The sequence below is a fragment of the Dermacentor variabilis genome, chromosome 7 (assembly GCF_050947875.1).
Source record: "Dermacentor variabilis isolate Ectoservices chromosome 7, ASM5094787v1, whole genome shotgun sequence".
Lineage (NCBI taxonomy): Eukaryota > Metazoa > Arthropoda > Arachnida > Ixodida > Ixodidae > Dermacentor > Dermacentor variabilis.
Genome location: NC_134574.1, coordinates 75752371 through 75773666, shown reverse-complemented (window position 1 = coordinate 75773666; position 21296 = coordinate 75752371). Strand labels below are relative to the sequence as shown.

Below are 21296 nucleotides of genomic sequence, written 5' to 3'. Positions count from 1 at the left end.
GGGCATGTTGAAGCAGCGTTTTCAGTTTCAGAAGCCGTTTGCAAAAACTAACCCGCCGTGGTTGCTCAGTGGCTATGGTGTTGGGCTGCTGAGCCCGAAGTCGCGGGATCGAATCCCGGCCACGGCGGCCACATTTCGATAGGGGCGAAATGCGAAAACACCCGTGTACTTAGATTTAGGTGCACGTTAAAGAACCCCAGGTGGTCGAAATTTCCGGAGTCCTCCACCTAGGCGTGCCTCATAATCAGAAAGTGGTTTTGGCACATAAAACCCCAGAATTTAAATTAAAAAAAACTAAGTTACCCTTCGCGCCACTTCACGGAACAAAATAGACACACATAAAGCTTTCGAAATACCTTGGTAGATAGCAGCACTAGTAAAATTGGTGCCAATTTGAACAGTTTCATTACGAGCATTTGAAACGCGCCCAAAAAGTGCTGCATATTTGTACCACTGTGCTACAAAGGGGATCAATAAGGGTTTTCACATTTCTGTCTAGAGACAATGAAAATTTGAATTCATTAAGCAGATCAATATGATATAAATCCGAGCTCTTAGAATTCTGGTGAAACCACGTATTTCTACACATTTTAAAGACGTTGCCCTTATAATGCAGCGTAATTCATTCTTTGACGTTAGGAGAGGAACCACATCATTTTTGAGGTCTGCTTGTCGTTCTGCTTTATCTGCTGTTGTGCTGCCAGGAATATTACAATGTCCTGGTATTCACTGGAATGCTATTTCCTGTTTCACTTCACTTGCTTTTGTGAGATATTTAAGTGTTTCGTATACTAAGCTACACTAATTGTGTTTCCTTTTGTATTGCAGAGTGATATTAGAACCGCCTGTGAATCGCTGAAAATTACCCATTTTTGTGCATCTCTTAATGACAATATAAGTTTGATCGCACATAGGATTGTGAACAATTCAGCCGTTGGGAACGAAGGCGCGCGAGATGACTGAAATGATTCATGTTTGTTGAGGTGCGCTATTTTGAATGCTGAAGTTGAACAGGTTGCTGTAATGGAGCCAACTGTATAGACGTGTCTGTATGCCGAATACCGTGTATATATCTGGCCAGGTGATAGTTGCTGAGCAACTTGAATGAACATGTCTTTTTTTCCGCATATCGGGTCTACTGGCAATTCGATTTTTGGAAGTGTAAGCAGCCATGGAGCATATTGGACGTCTCAGTTCCAAAATTCATTTATTGGCAATATATGAGTATTTTCTCGAAATTTTATGAACATACCTTCTATCTCCTTTCATTACGTGTAGAGCCAATGGGTGGCTTTTATGTCGTGTTTGAAGACGGAAAATATGTCGGCATGTTTCTGCAGTTCGCATAACTGGAAATAGTGATTGGCGAACCTCAACTATTACAAGACAGCTAGAAGTCACTCGTGGAACTCCTAGACATAAAGTAGTTTTCTGGCTAAAACCCCTTGAAGTCGACCTTCAGACGTGTGGGAAATTCCGTGTAAGAAGGGCGCCGAATACGCAATTCTGTCGTATTTTTGCATTGTAAACACTCAGCATGGACGATACTGATCCACCCCATGATGTGACTGCAAGTCTGCGAAGTACAGTCACTATCGCATTGACCTCGTTTTCGAGTTTTTTTTTATGTGCGATTCCCAGGATAGCTGCCTATCAAGTATTATGCCATGAAATGGATGCTGTGTGACAATCATTATAGGGCGTTCTTCCAGATCAAGAGTTAATTTTTTTAACTTCCTCCGAGTGAAGGGTAATACTGCTGTCTTTGTGTGTGATAGAACCATTCCTCTCTCTCTCTCTCTGAAAAAATGTTTAAGGATATTTATGCCATCTTGCAATGCCATCCGAAGTACTTGAGCATTAGACCCAGATGTCCAAATACGCAGATCATCTGCATACACTGAAAACTTTATTTGTTATGGCAGTCTTGTTTTTAAAGCAGCCATGACGCAGTTCAAAAGAAAAAGGCTGAGTACGCTTTCCCTGTGGTACTCCCTGCTTGACAACGTGTTCAGCACTCCTTCCTTCACCCGTCTGAACAAATATTTTGGGACCTGATAAAAATTCAGCAATCCTTCGCAAGGACCTCGAAGGCATTCCGAGTTCCAGCATACTTAGCAGAACATGAACGTGACTAACAGTGTCATATGTACTCTTGATATCTAGGAATAATGTTATCGTCATGTTTCCACGCGCACGCTCGTGTTCCACACAGGCGACTGTATGTAATGCATCGATTCTGCATCCATGTTTTCTAAAGCCTTCTAAGTTCGACAACACATCTGTTTCATTAAACCACCATTGAAGTTGCGCGTCAAACATTTTCTCCATTACTTTGCATAAACAACTTGTCAAACTGACTGGGCGGAAGGGTTGAATGCACAGGGGCGTCTTACCCGGTTTTAAAATTGTGCTAATTCAAGCGACTTTCCAAGCGTTGGATACACTTTCTGCTATCCGTAAATTATTATAGTTGTCTAAGAGAGCATTTGCACCTGTCGGCCCGAGGTTTCCTAGCATATTGCGTGTAATGCCACCCGGACCAGCAGCAGACTTTGGCAACATGATGCAATTGCACTTTGAAGCTCACTTAATGTGAAAGCATGATTTAATTGAGGAGGTTGGGCCCAATAGCAAGCGGTAATTTTCTTTTTAGCTAACACTACAGAAATATCAAATTCTGCACATTGTGATTAAAAAGCAGGTCTGGAAATACGCTCGCAATATTCATCGGCAACTATTATCTCACGCGTGTCCCGGGCTACTGCGAGAGCGCGAAATGGGGAGCTCTGTGTTACAGATCCGCTTAAAGAGCGAATTACAAGAAAAATTCATGGGAAAGACGTGTGAGGAGACAGCGTGCCGCAGAAATCGGGCCAACGCCGTTTTCCAAAATTTTCCATGCGTCTGCGCATTGCGTTGTCAATTATTAATTATTAATAATTAATTGTGAATGTGCCCATGGCGTCATACCATCGTGCTCATTGCATTGTTTCCAGGCTTTTCATCCGACTCTCGTCATGCCGCCGTCGTCACGCCACTGTCGTCATCACTCCTCCTACACCGACCTTGTGGCCCAAGTTGGCCAATAGCTTGAGCCATTCAGTAGGTGCTCGTAGCCGTAATGTCCTGGTGGGCATTGCGTTCTCCTCGTTCAAAGTTCCTCATCCGACTCTTCTCGTGCCGTCATCGTCGCGCCATTGTTGTCGCACAGTGTTCATGCAAGCGTTATCATACTGACTCGTCATGCAGTCGTCACACCTTGTACGCCGACGTAATGACCCATAAAAACGTCAGTTCGGCCTAGTTGGGGCTGAACGCGTATTATATTGACCGCTAATGAAGACGAGGACAGGGGAAGAGAAGACAAAACCGCCCGTGTCGTCATTTTGTGTTCTCTTGACCTGTCCTTATCTTTATTCGCGGCCAATATGATATCCCATGACCCAAGCTGTCTGATAGCTTGGGTCACTAGGTGTATTCTTATGTTCGTGATGTAATCGTGGTTGTTGCACTGTCATCATTCTATGTTGCTAATCCGACTGTTGTCGTGCCGTCGTTATCAGGTGATTGCATTCGTTGTCCTACTGCCCTCACGAGTCTATCGTGGTCATTTCACCGTCGCCACTCCAGCTTCGTCATGCCGTCATCGTCCCGCTTTCGTCGTGTCTAACCATACTTAAAGGTGGTTTCACTCGTATAACCAGGCTCAAGCCACGTTGAACCTCGCACAATCTTACCCCCACTTTCGTACTGAAGTCGCCGATGAATATAGCATAGTGGATTTGCACCTTTCTCATTGTAATTCCACATCCTCGTAAAACTAATGCTTGTTCATCATGACTACACAAAGGAGCATGAGTTTGTACAAACTTTATTATCTACATCCTATTTAGTTTTATTATGAATATTGCTGTGCCCGTTAATTAGAGTTAATCAGGCGCCTTCAACTATGCGGTCTTCCATAGCCCCGGTATTACGCTAGGATGTTCAACATGTTAGCGGTATTGTAGGCTACGTACATTACATTCAACGTCATGGTAGGAAGCCATTAAATTCCTTGGGGGTCGAAGTGACTTGGTCCCGTCCCCGCGTCTTCTTTCTTTTGTCTCTATTAAAGGGTCTCGCTTTAGATACAAAATCACGCAACGCCAATCCGTCAGGTAACCGAATGACTCGCGGGCCATCACATAACACTTAATTAGATCCCTCGCATTGATCCCTGAAAGTCCTAAAATTTGTACTATAAGAGCACGACTACTACGAAGCATCAATGCATCGACGAAGCATCAATGCGAGCATTGATGCTTCGTCGTGGGTGCGACGTAGGACTAACGATTATAATGCAAGATATATGAATGAAATCAATCGGGTGTGTCACTGTTCCTTGGGAAAAAACCCTGTTACTAGCGTATGTGATTAGTAATTATCCTCCATTATCCCGCTAAATTTAGCTGGTGACCATTACTGGCACTTTTTACTGATTTAACCAATTGCTAGGCCCGACATGCACTCGCTAACGTAATGTGTTTGCACCATAATTTATTAAATAGGAAACGCTAAGCGGTGCCCACACGGTGCGACACTTTGTGGCGCTGTAGCTTTTTTCTTCTCTCAATAGCCTGTCAATAAAGAGGCGTAATTCTACGCGTGCTGCTAGTCACTCTATTTAATTGTCCGCAAAGCATTTCATGACCCTCAAAGTTGTCTTTTTCTCTGTGCAGTTGCTCGGTGTGCAGGAAGACCTCATCATGGTCGGCTTGTCAACCACAATATTTGACATAAAAGCTTTGAAATGCTTTATATCCCCCCGGGCTAAACCAGTTCATTACAGCTACCACCGCCTGGTGAACTACCAAAAGTTCGTAGGGGTGAGTGCATATGGGTCTTATTAAAACTGTTTCATCAGCTTTTATTTCAGGCAGTAGCAAATATGCACGTTGCAGGTTGGCTTTGGGCACATTTAAAGCTGGCTCGCGCACAGAACACTCCACAGAAATGAACTCAACTCTATCTGTGCTGTGTCTGTGGGCTACAGCCATTTTAGTAAAAATAATATGTTGTAGCTGTTTGCAACCGGTACTCGTTAATGATATCGGGCGATAATTTGTAGGTGATGTTTTGTGCTAGATTTATGCAAAGGAATTATTTTTCCTATTTTCCATTCTGGATGGAACAGTAGATGTGTTGAGTGATTCTTGAAATAATTTGGTTTGTATAATGCAACTATAAGAGCAGGTGTTTTTCAGAAATTTAGCACTGATGTTGTCAAAGCCGGGTGACAAATGCATCTTGGATGAATCTATTAATCGAATAACTCCGGGAACTTCAACAGTCACTGGAGGTATAGTTAAGAAGTTATAGTCATTCAAGACAGCTAGCTCAATTTCAACTGTGCAGGAGAAATTTTTAACAAATTTATTATTCAGGAGAGTTGCGCATAGGTTTTTCGGAACAGGGTTACCAGAGCAATTGTTAAGAGGGATATAATCATCGGAAGGTGGATGTATGGCGCGCCAAATTTTTTTACGTTAGTTATCAGCATAGATGGTAATGTGGTTGATAAGAATGTTTCTTTAGCACATTTGAGTGCGGCTACATAGGTGTTAGATGCTAACGTGTAGGCTTTCCAACGTGAGTCAGTGGGTGATTGCTTCGCGGAACGATGCAGTCGTCTTTTTTTGTTGCATAGTCGCTTTAAATATCTATTGTACCAAGGCGCGCGCGAGTTGCATGTTATAGTACGGGTTGGGATGTGTTTATTGATTAAGCGATTTACCTCAGCCGAAAACATATTACAGTTTGACAGCACACTACCATTTTCAATATCACTCAAGAATATGTAAGAAACAGACTGAGTTCATTACTTATTGCTTCAACGTTAGCTCTGTTATAGTCTAATTATTTTTTTACTCTTCGGAAGTTTCAGAAACGGAGTATTAAAGTGAATATTTACTAATAAGTGGTCACTAATACCAGGTAAGCAATGAAAGGCAGAGACATAATCGGGACGATTGATTAGGCTGAAATCCAGAATGTTTGCGGAAGTGGATGTTAATCTCGTGGCTTGTGTGAATAATTGAGTTAATGAAAATGTAGTACAAATACCCAAAAAATCTTTTGAATCAGAAGACGAATATAATACGTTAGGTAGATCGCTGTTCCAAACTATATTAGGAAAATTAAAGTCACCAAATAAGTAAAGAGGTGTAGGAGGAAACTTTGTCGTAATGGTAGAAATTACAGCATACTATTCATTGGTAAATGTGGGTGACGAGGAAGGTGGACGATAGCAAACGCCTAAAGTTACCTTCAGATGGTTCAGAGTTGCTGCAGCCCACACTGATTCTAGATTGGGTGATGATGTGAATGGGTGACGATGGAATGCGTTTCGAAAGGGCAAGAAGTACGCCGCCACCACGGCGCTCTGTTCGGTCACAGCGGTATATCGTGAATCGTTTGCTATCATCAAACAGTTCTGACTCTTGAATGTCATTCGAGAGCCACGTTTCAGTTAAAGCTATTCTATTGGCTGAACACGTGCCAATTGCGGATGGTAATGAGTCACGGTTTTTCAAAACACTTCTGATGTTAGTATAAAGGATGCTGACTTGATTATATTGCGCATGACCACTGCCCTTCACGTGTCCCTAAGTAGGAACGTGTTGCGAGGCAGTCGAAACATGGTTCAATCCGACGTTGCAGCTTGGCATCTCCTGAATACTATTCGAGTTAGAATGGTACATGTAGCATTAGTTGTTCAGTGGTAGTTTCTTGTGGCTGAGTTTAAACTGTGGCGAGTCTGGTTGTGATTTAGCAAACTCAATTAGTCTTTTTACGGGCAAGTCGAGTTGCGGGTGAAAAGTCCTCATTAACTGCGATGTTGCTAGATTTTACCTGCGTGCGTGATGAAAGTACCGATTCTTTCGCTTTGTAGGTAGTAAATTTAGCAATTATCGGGTGACATTTGTGAGCTTGGTAAGTGCCGAGCCGGTGGGCTCGCTGAACTGAATTGCTCGGAAAAGAGCGAAGAGCGGCGTTAAGTACTGAGTTTTTCTTCATGTTTCTTTCGAGTCAGGTAGGATATGAAATATTAAATTATCGCGACGAGACATGTCTTCCAGATCATCCAGACGGGATAATAAGGAGCTGTTCTGAGCAGCGAGGCTATCTACGTTGTCTTGCATGCGCGTTAGGTTAATGTCGAAACGGTCAGGGGATTTTGATTTTTCTTATAAATCATCAAGCCTTTTCTTGATACCTGCTATCTCAGTTTGCATATTTTTCTGTCCGTTTTTAATGGCTTTGATGGCCATTTAATGGCCTGATATCTTGTTTTCCCTCATAGTTCCCGTCTCCTGCAGTGCGGCTTCGCCGCGTGGCCTGGCGCGCGCGGTTGTCGGAGTGGTTGAAGCGCAGTGCGAGAGATGGCGCGAGTGCTGCGCTGCTAACGCCGCCTCACGGCGGGGTTACATGGGTGCGGGAAAGACAGGGCTCCCTCTTTGGTTCGAGTTCGTCAAGCAGCGCGGACGTTCCGCGTGCGCTGATCCATGCTTCTGCGAGACCATCTCGCGTGGCCGCCTTCGAACGCGCCACCGTTCGCGTGACCGTACGCGCGAACGACCAGGAGTTGGGATCCAGCATGGGGCGAACATATTCGCTCGTTATCCGGTCGCGGTGAGTCGGACTTCTAGATTTGTCGCGCGCCCATCGGCATGTTTTGGGGATAGCAACTCGGCTAGCAGGCATTGATCTATGAAAGGTGCAATAAATGCCTTTGTGATTGTTTGCACTACTGTGTTGTCGTTCCTTTGTCCCAAGACCACGGGTGTGAGAATCCCACACACTTAAACGAATGACGCATGGTGTTGCCACTTTCAACTTCCCTCACGAGATTACCGTGACGTCACGGATCTTGGCAGCATCTGCACGGATGCAGCTAATTTTTTATACGTGAAGAGCTACTACATTGTATTCTAAGGAGCCAAAGTTTCAACTTAGCTGATTTCGAAATATCTTTTACTGCTCCACAACTGCCAAGAAAAGCATTCTTGAAATCCGTGATGTAGCGACAAAATAATATAACAGGCACCCAACCCAGGTGAAAAAAGATATCAACAGATCTTTATTATACCGGCGTTTGGCCTCCACACGGCAGCGTTGTTCACAATGAACGCAGAAGCAAGATGGAAACGAGGTATGAACAGGGGGATCAACTGGAACAAGAATTCAATAGACACTTAGTTATCGCTACGTGGATGAATGTGTAAGCATTGCGGCCACTTCAGCAGAAGTTGTGGCGCAACTGGCGGAGTCACATGACTCGAGCCGCCATGTCAACATAAGCGCCGCGACGTGACCAACGGCATCCGTCAAAAGGTCAGTACGATACAAGGTCATTGGTTCGACTCCCCCCAAAGGTCGTGGTTTCGTGTGCCTTAATTAACGCTACCTTAACTAACCCTGCCTTAATTAACTTCGCTTTCATTAACACCAATGGGTCTGGTATCGACTGCCACCAGAGGTCCTGGGTTCGATTGTTTGTGAAAATCAGTTACTTAGAGGTGACCCGGATCACGAGGAGGAAATTTACAGAGGAATAAAAAAACGGGTTCTATTGCACACGGCAGGCAATACGAAATTATGAATCGGCGCTTCCTATTTGTCGTTGAAAAAAAATGTATACAATCATTTTGTTATGCCAGTAATGAAATATTTAGGCAGAGATAAATAGTTTAAGTAGCTCGAGAACAAGCTAAAGACTGCCCAAAGAGTGATGGTACGAAAAATGTTAGGCATAATCTTAAGAGACAGGAAGAGGGCGGTGTAGGTCAGAGAGCAAACGGAGATAGCCGATGTTCTAGTTGACATTAACACAAACAAATACAGCTGGTCACGCCATCTAATGCGTACGGCAGATAACCGGTGGACTATTAGAGTTAAAGAATTGTTTTCAAGGGAAGGGAAGCGCAGTCGAGGACGGCAGAAAATTAGGTGGGATGATGAAATTACGAAACCTGCACACACAACATCGAATCAGCTTGCGCCAGACAGGGGTAAATGGAGATCGCTGAGAGATGCCTTCCTTCCGCAATGAACATAAATATAGGCTGCTGTTGATGCTGCTTCTACTGCTGCTTCTGCTGCTGCTGATGATGATGATGGTGAGGAGGAGTAGGAGGCCATGGCGTAAGCAACGGGCGTAGATCCATGACGTACGTCACCTTGACACGCTAGCTCTGGGGTTTTAGCGCAAAATTCAAAAGGTGGATGAATAGATTTCTGTTTCTGTTCTAGTAAAAAAAAATATAGGCTGTTTCAAGGATTGTTTGCTGGTCTAAACTGGTTTTCTGGTTCTCCTGCTATACCTTTAGTACTGAACCGTACTGTACAATAGAATTAGCAAAGCCTACGTGAATATTGGCGTTGTTGTGCTACAGTGGCCCTCTGCAGTTATTTTTACTGAGTAACAAGTTGAACAAAACCAGCGCGTCTGCAGCTGTCGGAAGTGTCACCTCAACATAAATGCGTCTAAATTGCAGCCAGTCGAAAAAACCTTAGTTAAACTTAGTCCATATTGAATGGTCATAGGTACTGGGTGTTATATAGAAAGCAGTTTGCTTTTGGAGATAATAGCCAATGTAGTTAGCTTTCACGACGAAGTGCAGATGAATGTTACGTGAGCTTTCTAATTTTGGTTGTCAATTGCAATAAATGATTTCAAAATCTCGTAGTAAATCACGTGTTCTCTTATTGTCTTTCTTTTTCAGGGTAAGTGGCAGAAAATGTAAGTGCTCTTACCATTTCATCCCTGATATTCATGACATGACTGGTACATCGACACGGTAGTCCTTTATGAAAGGACACACGCGATGAAGTAGCGTGTGCTCTGCGGAGGCCGCTTAGAGCGCTAGCAAATGGCAGCAAGGGGAAGCACGTTCACTTGGGGTTTCATCTATTGGTGGTCAGAATAACCAGGCATGGCCGACAAGCAAGCGCCTGCTGTAGAATTAGCTGAGCACCTATCCGCATGACTGTTTCGTAAATAACCGGGCATACAGCGCATCGTCTGCTGTTAGCAAACCGCACTGGGCACGCGAGCGCACTGGAAACGTGCAAGTGCCAACATACGCCCTGTAGTTAATCGGTACTCTCGGCGTGTAATAATGCCTATGTATACTAGTGATTGAAGTAATAGCTCGGCGGAAACTTGGAAGGCGGAGAGAAGTAATTAATAAAGGGAAATTGAGACATTCATCCAAGAGAGAGAGACAGAGAGAAAATAATGCAGAGAAAGGCAGGGAGGTTAACCAGAGGTAGTTCCGGTTGGCTACCCTGCGCAGGGTGAAGGGTTAAGGGGGATAAAAAGAGAAACAGAGTGAAAGGGGGAGATAGAAAGGGAGACAAGCACGAACAAAGCGCGTACACTACAGAGCGGTAGGGGGCGGCATTCTTAGAGTCTGTCGTGAAGCCCCGTGGACCGCAAGAACCTTAAAAGCGAGTAAGGCCTTCAACGCGGATGTTCTTTCGGAGAATTGGCGTAAAGCTTTTAGTTCTGAAAGTGGACGATTGTCCAACTGCTCCAGTACTCTGCACATCACTTGTCTCTCAGCTTACCAGTACTCACGTACGGGGCAGAAACGTGGAAGCTTACGAAAAGGGTTCTGCTTAAGTTGAGGACGACACAACCAGCTTTGGAAAGGAGAATGATAGACGTAACATTAAGGGATAAGAAAAGAGCAGATTGGGTGAGGGAACAAACGTGAGTTATTGACATCTTAGTTGAAATTAAGAAAAAGACATCCATCCAAGACATTCAAGAAAGGCGTCAAGCAGGGAGATACTATCTCTCCAATGCCATTCACAGGTATTTAGAGGAGGTATTCAGAGACCTGGATTGGGAAGAATTGGGGATAAGAGTTAATGGAGAATACCTTAGTAACTTGCGATTCGCTGATGATATTGCCTTGCTTAGTAACTCAAGGGACCAACTGCAATGCATGCTCACTGACCTGGAGAGGAAAAGCCGGAGGGTGGGTCTAAAAATTAATCTGCAGAAAACTAAAGTAATGCTTAACAGTCTCGGAAGAGAACAGCAGTTTACGATAAGTAGTGAGGCACTGGAAGTGGTAAGGGAATACATCTACTTAGGACAGGTAGTGACCGCGGATCCAGATCATGAGACGGAAATAATCAGAAGAATAAGAATGGGCTGGGGTGCGTTTTGCAGGCATTCTCAGATCATGAACAGCAGGTTGCCATTATCCCTCAAGAGAAAAATGTATAACAGCTGTGTCTTACCAGTACTCACGTACGGGGCAGAAACGTGCAAGCTTACGAAAAGGGTTCTACTTAAGTTGAGGACGACGCAACGAGCTATGAAAAGAAGAATGATTGGTGCAGCGTTAAGGGATAAGAAAAGGGCAGATTGGGTGTGGGAACAAACGCGAGTTATTGACATCTTAGTTGAAATTAAGAAAAAGAAAGGGGGGGGGCATGGGCAAGACATGTAATGAGGAGGGAAGATAACCGATGGTCATTAAGGGTTACAGACTGGATTCCAAGGGACGGGAAGTGTAGAAAGGGCTGCGGAAAGTTAGGTGGGCAGATGAGATTAAGAAGTTTGCAGGGACAGCATGGCCACAATTAGTACATGACCGGGGTAGTTGGAGAAGTATGGGAGAGGCATTTGCCCTGCAGTGGGCGTAACCAGGCTGATCATGATGATGATGATTATGATGATGATGATAAGACATCCATCCATATTTAGGTAACTGCTACAGAGGAAACATTGCAGGTTTTCGCAGAACTATTATGTCAAGGTCATGCTTTCGCTTCGAGTTGTTGATGAGTTCGACTTTGACTTGCCATCTACAAGCCGCCTGGTTAGCTCAGACGGTAGAGCAGCTGCCCCGCAAAGGCGGTGGTCCCGGGTTCGCGTCTCGGACCAGGCTAACTTTTTCTTCCAACTGCGAGGATTTTCGTTCGAGGAACCGGTTGGGTTTCCTTTATAGCAATTAGCTAAGTCCGGGCGGATGTCTCATTCTCCCTTTATTATTTACATATTAGGGCTACTTCCCTCCGGACTCTATCCGTCCGTCCGTACTAATGTATCTCTTTAACGCATGACAGGATGCACTGCATGCATAGGGATACATGAGGTCCAGCGAAAGTGCACAGGTGATCATTTTAAGTCTCATTAAATTTGAAAAATCGCCTGCGGCAGATTACTAGCACGAGAAATCAAAACACATATTCATCTAATTAACAAAAATAACTGCAGAAAGCCAATATTGGTAATTACCTTTCTAGTTAATTTCTTTGCGGCACATATTGCAATTGACGAAGAGTAACCGGTGAGCCTGCAAGATGTACCAACTTGAAACGAATTTGCAGGATGACACCAGTTTCTAGATAATATTTCCCAAAGTGTGCGACAAAATACATGGGCGTTCCTGTTACTCTTGTGCTTCAATGCTTAAAAATGTGGTTTGCTAAAAACAGTAAGTGGAAGAACAATCTATTTTAGGAAAAGTTTCATGGCGCATATCTCCAAACTGGCTTCATTCTGGAAATTAATTCTAAGTGTATACGCCTTGCAAAATATGCAGCAAGAATTCGTAAAGTGCAACATGTGCGGTAAACTAATTAATTTAAATTATAGTTTGTAGGTTTTTCTGAATTAGTTGAATATGTTTTTCGATTTCTCGTGCATGTAATGTCGGCCCTTCTGAATATTACAACCCAAGGAATAAAATTATGGTATTTGGATTATCTGCAAGAGAATATTTTTAAGAATCCTGTAAAACTTAAACGTGATCACCTTTTGTGTAAGAATGGCATATGATTACGTATGACTACTGAGATTTATCGTTATGACTATATTTATTGAGTATCGACAAGGTAAAGTGTAATTAAGGAAATAATTACTAATAAAGTTAATTACGATAAATTTAGCTAAGCATAACGACGATAATTTGAATGTAGTTAATAATTGTCCGGCTAATTAAGATAACTTGTTAAAATATTAGAATAAACGTGGGTGACTAAGCCTAAATCAAAGGAGCATAATCAATAATAATTAGGGGTTCGACCAAATGCGGTAATTATAGTTTATCAACTACTAATGTAGATGACTCAGTCATACAATTATACCTACTAAATAAGCTAATTACGCTAACGTCATTATAGAATAATAAATTCGAAGAATAATTCAATGATTTAATTGGGCTTTGTTACGTAAGCTAAGGTTTGACCTGAGTGCACTGCTTTCTGCGAAACTACTTCCAATCAGCTGAGGCTTACTCACATTATGCGAGGGAGTGGGATTCCTGAGCTACATGCTACGGAAAAGTATCCAGAAACACCACTGGAGTTATATAAATATGCAGAAGCATACCCCCAAATTTCTCTTCATCCACCCCAAATTTTAAGGTGTGAGACCGGGCTAGTTGGTATTCTTTAATGACATACCAGCGTGAAAGTGGACAAGGAACACAAAATGAAGCGACATAGACAAGCGCACACTTGCGATTGGCGTTTATTAGAAAGAAGCATGCATATGTAAACGGGCGTAGCTGATCCCAACCACATATACTTGTGCAAGCTATCACGACCACCACAGCACAACAGGAACACACTTGTTCTTGAGACCACCCAAATTTCAGTTGGTTTATCACCTAGATTTCAGTTGGCTCACCACCATAGTTCAGTTGGCCCACCTGCAAATTTCAAGTTGGTCCACTCTCGAATTTCAGTTGGCCAATCCCAAATTTCATGTTCATCATCATCATCATCATCATCATCATTATTATTATTATTATTATTATTATTATTATTATTATTATTATTATTATTATTATTATTATTATTATTATTATTATTATTATCAGCAGCAGCAGCAGGAGCAGCAGCAGCGTATTTTATGTACACTGCACGACGAAGGTCTCTCCCTGGGATCTCCCATTACCCTTGTCTTACGCCAACCGATTCCAACTAGCGCTTGCGAATTTCTTAATTTAATCCCCCACCTAGCCTTCTGCCGTCCTTGACTGCACTTCTCTATTCCTTGGCACCCATCCTGTAACCCTAATTGTCCACCGGTTATCTAACCTACGCATTGCATGACCTACTTGGCTGCATGTATATCAGTTTATGTCAATTAGAATATCGGTTATCCCTGTTTGCTCTCTGATCCACCACCGCTCTCTTCCTGTCTCTTAACTTTACGCCTAACATCTTTCGTTCATGCTGGCCCATCCCCAAACTTTAGTAGGCCGACCACTACTATAGGCTTCCCCATGCATATTCTACGGGGCGCGTTGTGTCCCTATGAGCATTCTCTGATCATTGTTATGTTTTCTCAATTGTTCCTTATCACTTCTATATAAAAGCTATCGATCATTTACATTTCCGCTATTATAACAATTCCGTAACACCGCAAATTACAAATTCTTGTGTAGGTACAAGGCATTACACTTTTCGCTTAACGGACAAATCTTGCTCGAATACTCAATAATGAGTACCTACGCATTGAAATACGCTGGGTGCACCTATTAACCAGCGCGCATGTGTTGACCTTTCCTGGTTTCCAGTGGGCTAGTGCATCCAGCGTGTTTTGAGCCAGCAGCCGGTGAGCTGGAGGCCTGCCCCTTGCGCATCTATCTGGCGTCGGAAGGACTCCAGTAGGCGCTTGCCTATCAGACGCGTCTGACTATTCTGGCAGTCAACAGATTACATCACAAGCGGATGGGCTTTTTCTTGCTGCTTGCTGGCGCTCTAAGCAGCCTCCGCATCCTCCGCAGAGCCCAGGGCATTAGAATGTGTGTGCCCTTTCATAAAGGACCACCATGTACCTTACTTAACACAATAATGTAGGAGGTGCCAAAAATAATGCCGCTTTTTTCTTTTTCATTCGACGCTGTATCAATTTTGTGTTTGTATGTGCGCGTGCGTGTGTGTGCCTGAGCGTATGTGTGCGTGCATTCTTCGTTTATAGTTGCGGTTTCTCCTTGGCCTGCCGTCTTTCCTGATAGGACCGACATCAAGTTCGGCTCTCGTCTGATCTTATGAACAATTTTAACGTAAAGACACCGGTCGTGGTACCTTAGTAGATATGAAGGAGCGCTGCTGAACTCCAGGTCCCGGGTTCGATGTAGCGAACTGTAAGAACCTCTGTGTAGTAGATTTAGGAGACCTTTAAAGAAACCTAAGTGGTCAAAATTATACCACATACCATCTCAATAGAGCGGGCCTGATAATAATATTGCCGTTTTTGGATGTAAAGCCTCAGCATGGACCTTCTTGAAGCAGAAGAACCTTATTCTGAATACGGGCCCCGATCTTTTACGTAAGAGCGCACTCCACAAATACGTCCTTCTATCTGTGATATATCACGAACAAAAAGGTCAGGAAATGATAATCTAATTTATTCACTCACTTGTTCTGATGGGTGAGTGCTGCATATAGAGGGATCATGAATATTGTGAACCACTACAAAGTAAAAATTGAATTTTTTTCTAAAAACAAAATGTAGGTATTAGGAACGTTCATCGTGGATCATTATTGTGTTTTTCTATCGCCCACGCTGCAGCCGTAGTCAGATAATCTATATCTTGAGCGACACCACAAACATTTACTGCATTTAAGTAGGTGGAAGTTAAAAACAAACGAGGATCTGCAGCAATGCATGTACGTGGACTGTAATAAATCTTCAGGATATTTAACCTATACGATGTCTTTTTCAGGTACTTTGACCTAGGGATCACCTTGCAACACTATGGAGAAAGAGTCATGGTTGAAGAAGGTGAGGTTTCATAGAATTTTCACCAACGCACCTCTTAACGTATACAAGTTATCTCTATGGTAATTATTTGCAAAATACGAAGACTAGCAAGATGCTCTGCACCTAAAACAATAAAAAAGGGAATACTTGAAGAAGGTAAGAATAATCGCAAGGGGCGCTCATAAAATTCGTAATGTCGTTATCGTAATAGGAAGCATTAGCGCAAGCTCTTGAGCCAGCTGGCGCATGGTGAACTTAAAAAGGGGGTACCAGCGAATACACAAGGACGCGTACACAAGGAAAAGGCGTTATACACCGACGGACGCTGGACATTAAACTGTGTTTTATTGGAATTCACATTGCCGCACATAACCTCCGACTCATGCGCATCTTCACCTCCACACACGTATTGATATCACATCGAGTTGTACATTGCCGCGCACAACATTCAACTCATTCGCATCTTGTTCTCCTCCCAAGATACGTGCACCAATGTGAGTTTTATCATGTTTTACACACCCGCTAGGTAAACACGTTCCTTGTTGGTTAAACACAAAGACGTATCTGTCAGACAATTTTCTTTCTGTTTCCCAATGTGAAAGTTTTCTAAGATTTCCCGCTGATATCTAGTCTTTCCTCTCCCTAAAAGGCTCAGACGACCGAGCAACGGCACAGTTTTTTATATTTCATGCAGCCGCGACACTTAAATGCCAAATCGCTTCCTTGGTCCCTGCTTAAGGATTTGTTATGTTCTTGCAACCGCTTATTAACAAACTTGCCTGTGTGGCCTATATAGACTTTACCACATGCCAACGGAACGCGGTTAACAACACCTGTGTTGCACTCGACGAAGGTTTTCACGTGTTTCACTTTACAGGGCCCTCTATTTCTTCCCTCGTTTCGAATACTCACGCCAAGGCTAGCGAACGTGCAAGGTACGAAAGAAAAAAAAACCCTCCGGTAATGCCTAGTAATGCGTAATCATTGTTTCGGTCGGCTGGGAGTTAGTTTTTGCTTAGTTTTGCTTACTTTCTGTCGCTAGGTTATGCGTATCTACCCATGGTCTTTGCGCTGGCAAAGAACACTCAGGCTGTAATAGACAATCTTCAGATTTTTTCGCCCCATGCGGGCCCTTCAATTCAATCGTACCAGTCAAGCCGGAACGCCGCGCACGAGCGCGTTTCGACGGAGGAGAGCGGTCGAAGGGGCACCACGGCTACAGCATTAGTGCGTGAGGCATTGCGCGAGGGCAGATTGCATTGCCTTGATGCCATGTCACCCTCGATGTCGCTCTCACAAAGTTTCGTTATGCGTGCGTTCCTTGTCGACGTAAGCTCTCGCCTGCTTTCTGAGTGTGCCTCGGTAAGGCCCCATGGGACCACGCCAAACATCTCAACGCGGTCGTTTAGCCGCGAGATGTCCATAACTCTAAGGACGCCCAGCATCGTTTGATTAGACATTGGCCCACCCAAAAATATCAAATTGACCCACCTGCGAATTTCAAGTTGGCCCAACCCCACATTTTGGTTGTGCCAAAGCCAAATTTCAAGTAGGCCTACCCCGAAATTTAATTTCAACTGTGTAGGAACTTCAAGAAGGCCCAGCCCCAAAGTTTAAGTTGGCCCACTTCACATTTGCACTTGGTTCACTCACAAATTTCAAGTTGGCATATCTCCGAATTTCAAGTTAGCCCACCCCTACTATGAGCTTCTCCATGCATTATTTAGGGAGTCCTATGCACATATATGGATATTCTCTTCTTATTTTATTGCTTTAAATTGAGCCCTGTCACGTAAAAGCTACCAATAAGTTTACACTACCACACCAATTAAATGCCTTTGCAAAACACACATTACCCGCCCCGGTTGCTCAGTGGTTTTGGTGTTGGGCTGCTGAGCACGCGTAAGCGGGACAGAAACCCGGCCACGGCGGCCGTATTTCAATGGGGGCGAAATGTGAAAACACCCCTATACATAATATAGGTGCACGTTAAAGAACACCAGGTGTTCGAAATTTCCGGAGTCCTCCACTACGGCGTGCCTCATAATCAGAAAGTGGTTTTGGCACGTAAAACCTCATCATTTCTTTAAATACACATTTTTGTGCAGACAGAAGGCATTATACTTTTCGCGTGACAGGACTGGGGAGCTCGCCATGGATTGCTTACGCATGAATAAAACTCTTACACCCCGCCTCTCAGCTATGTCCTTAATGTTGGAAAGACCTGATGTGTGTATGTACTTCAAGTTGCTTCCTTCGCTGTGATGTCGGCGACTTCTGGCCTGCAAGGCCCTTCACTTTCCACAATCTGGCTTCAAATGACCCAGCAACCTCTCAACCTCCTGTTTCAGGCAACATGCCATGCGGTGGCAGCATCTCTCTTGCACTGCGTCCAGAAGCCCTCGAACCTCTACACCCATATTCACCTGTTTAGACTCTGTCACGATCCGCCTGGGTTCGTGAACGAGGGAAGGCTCGAGTCACCCTCCGCTATACAGACGCTCCGCAGCGTGGTGGTGACGAACGATGATTGACCGCCGAGCAGCAGTGTTCGCCGGTGTTTATTGGTGCGGTGACCAATGTTGCCTACTGAGCCTGGAAGGCCAACGAAGATTATGCCCGAGGGGGTGTCACATGCTTGTTACACCCCCTTACCCCCAGTTTGTTTTTCGACAGCAACCGTCCAAGTTCAAAGTACGAGGCTCTGCCTCCGCCCTAGCCGGGTCGACGGTGGCTGCTACCCAGGCGAGTAACGGTCCGGTGGCCTCCGCCGTCGACTACTACGTCTCGGTGCTGGTGCTGACGGGCCGGGTGTGGCAACGCCGTGCACTGCCTGAAACAGCCTCCCTCCATCCGCAGGGTCCGCAGTGGTCGTACTTGTGAGTGGTGCCGAACTTGACACCGGCCCAATGGGCGCCGCACCGCAGGCAATCCTTGTCACCTCCGAGGAGGTCGGTACTCCGCTGCAAGCGACTGGTGTTGCCGCTAGCCCTCCTACAGGCTGGAACTCTGAAGTGGGTGTCGTGGGTGCTGGCCAGGTCCCGAGGTGAGGCCTAACATGGTCGTCGTGTGTGTGCCATGTGGCCCCATCTGGCATGCGGACGAGCAGCGATGAGGCATTGACAGGAGACACCAACTGTCCGGCGGACCAGGATGGGCCAGGGTAGAAGTTCCTGCGAAAACTGGAGCTCCTGACTTCAGCAAAGGCTCGGGACGGCACCCTCGGTCAGCAGCCAGCATTTGCTTTAGCTGCTTCAGGAGCACTGTGGATTGGAGGTCCGGATGCAAAACGTCCAAGGGTGTGTCTTGACCATCCGACCCAGCAGGAGCTCACAGGGGGCACTGCTAGTGAGTTCGTGGGGCGGGGCCCGGTACTAGAACAGTATCCGGGCAATCTGCGTCCGCAAATCCCCAGTCTGGCTCTTCTTGAGCTTGTCCTTGACGGTTTGCACCACCAGCTCGGCTGCACCGTTTGAAGTAGGGTGGTACGGCGGAACCATCATCCGGCGGATTTCTCCCTTCGTCAGCTAGGCCAGGTACTCTGTGCTGGCGAAAGCAGGACCATTGTCGGACACGATGACGTCCGGCATCCCCTAGGCGGCGAAGACTTATCGCAGCGCTGAAACGGTCGCGCCTGTTGATGGAGTGGTGATAGGTAGAGCCTCCACCCACTTCGAAAAGGCATCCACCACTACTAGGAAGTAAGGGTCCTTGAAGGGCCCCAAAAATCCACATATAGGTGAGAACGGCCAGGGGGTGATTTCCACATGACGTGAGGCCCGCCGATGCTCCTTGTAGATTTGGCAGCTCTGTACCATGTGAGCGATGTCCTGGTCCAGGCCAGGCCACCAAACATGGGACCGGGCCACCATCTTGGCCTTTTCCACGCCAGGAGACCCACGTGCAACAACTGCAGGACCCTGCACCGGAGTCTGTGGGATCACCACCCTGGAACTCCACAGTAGGCAGCCCTGCTGCAAGCTCAGCTCGGCGTCCTTGTGGCTATAGGCCTGCTGAACGAATTTCTCCGCAAGGGATACCGCCTTGACCACCTGAGACAGGACTGGGTCCCAGCCGGTCGCGTGCAATACCGCAGATCTGGAGAGCACCTCCGGGTACGCGTACGCGGCAGTTTGAGCACGTGCCGTGTGCCTGGACAGGAGGGGACAGAAACACACGTAATCATCGCCGCGGGGCGGTTTCCGCTGCTGGCAAGATGAATAAAGACACGTTATTATACAGTGAAAGGATTGATGTGGTTTGTGCCCTTAGTCCAAGGAGGTATTCTGTAGGAGTCCACCTAGTGGACTGTGCATTTCAGCAGCTACTGATTGGCTGGGACCTCTCGTCTCCTACACGCTCGTACAGCTACATTAAATCAGCAGCGGCCGAAATGGACAGTCCACTAGGTGGACCCTTACGGAATACTCCTACCCCCTCCCCCAGGGCCCCAATGGCTGCCGCCACCGCTCGTGCTCGTCGTATCAGGGCCAGCCAGACCTGACGCTCGGAGCGACGGAGGATCGCCTCCCACTGCGCATATGTTGGTTGGACGATTTTAGAACAGGGATATCCGTCGGCAGTTTTTGGCACTTAGTCGTGACGTGGAACGTCGTCGGTGGGGCACCGCAGCCCTGGGCAGGTGGTGGGGCATAAAGTCGGGGGAAACTTGTTGACAAGGAGAAGGTTGGGATGCGAGTTGGTTTGAAGTCAAAAATAGTTTGGCACTGCGCTCTCGCTGCCTTCTTTCCACACACGCCTGTTAGTAAACGAAAATTTAATTGGTGTTGTCATAGAAGACCACGAACCAAAGACTGGAATGCCTATGCCAGACTTGCTGCCTCCCAGGACTTCCATTCTGCAGCACCTGCGGAACAGCGCACGGTACTATAGGTTGTGGGCAACGATGCACCGCCATTTAGGTGGCGCGGGTTGTCAAAGTGGTGTGACATCGGTGGCTTCTGGCATTTTCATGGCCTGGAATTCGTTGCGATTCATGCGGCATGTTCAGATGTATTTTTCATTCTACTTTAGTTCTAATCTGACATGCCGAGTGCTCTATGACACTGGGGCATCCAAGCCAATAACGAAAAGCGTAAGCTGTCAAAGATGAAATTTTTTTTTGAAAATACGACGATTTACAAAAGAAGAGCTGTTTTCCTTCTGTGACGAAACGGTTGCTCGTAACGGTGAACCGTTTCTCATCAATAAAACAAAATTAAGGTAGTTAGACATGGACCAGACGCGCGAATAATACAAGTATACTGTTACCGTGCAAAGTGAATACCATACGAAGATGAGTCATGAAAAGAAAAAAATTAATAGAATTCTTCCTTTGTTTCCGTGGGACAGTGCAGGCTTGTGAAGAATAAATACAGAGTTAGTTGCATTCGGGTTGCTCGTTTTATTTTGGTCTTAGAAGTGGGGCACCGCAATCGTGGCAAAGCTTCATGGTCGCAATGCACAGCGTGAATAACGCACTTCACATGCATGTTATGGTGTGTTGGTTACA

General features: G+C 45.3%; 1 protein-coding gene across 1 annotated transcript in view; it reads left to right on the top strand.

The window, feature by feature from the left end:
* LOC142588699 (uncharacterized) overlaps window positions 1–18834 on the top strand; it is a 49891-nt gene extending 31057 nt beyond the window's left edge. Inside the window, exons 4-7 of the mRNA XM_075700518.1 lie at window positions 4725–4871; window positions 9771–9787; window positions 15747–15805; window positions 18644–18834. Coding sequence (XP_075556633.1) covers window positions 4725–4871; window positions 9771–9787; window positions 15747–15805; window positions 18644–18834 — 414 coding nt within the window. The remainder of the gene's footprint in view (window positions 1–4724; window positions 4872–9770; window positions 9788–15746; window positions 15806–18643) is intronic.
* Window positions 18835–21296: the final 2462 nt, after the last annotated feature.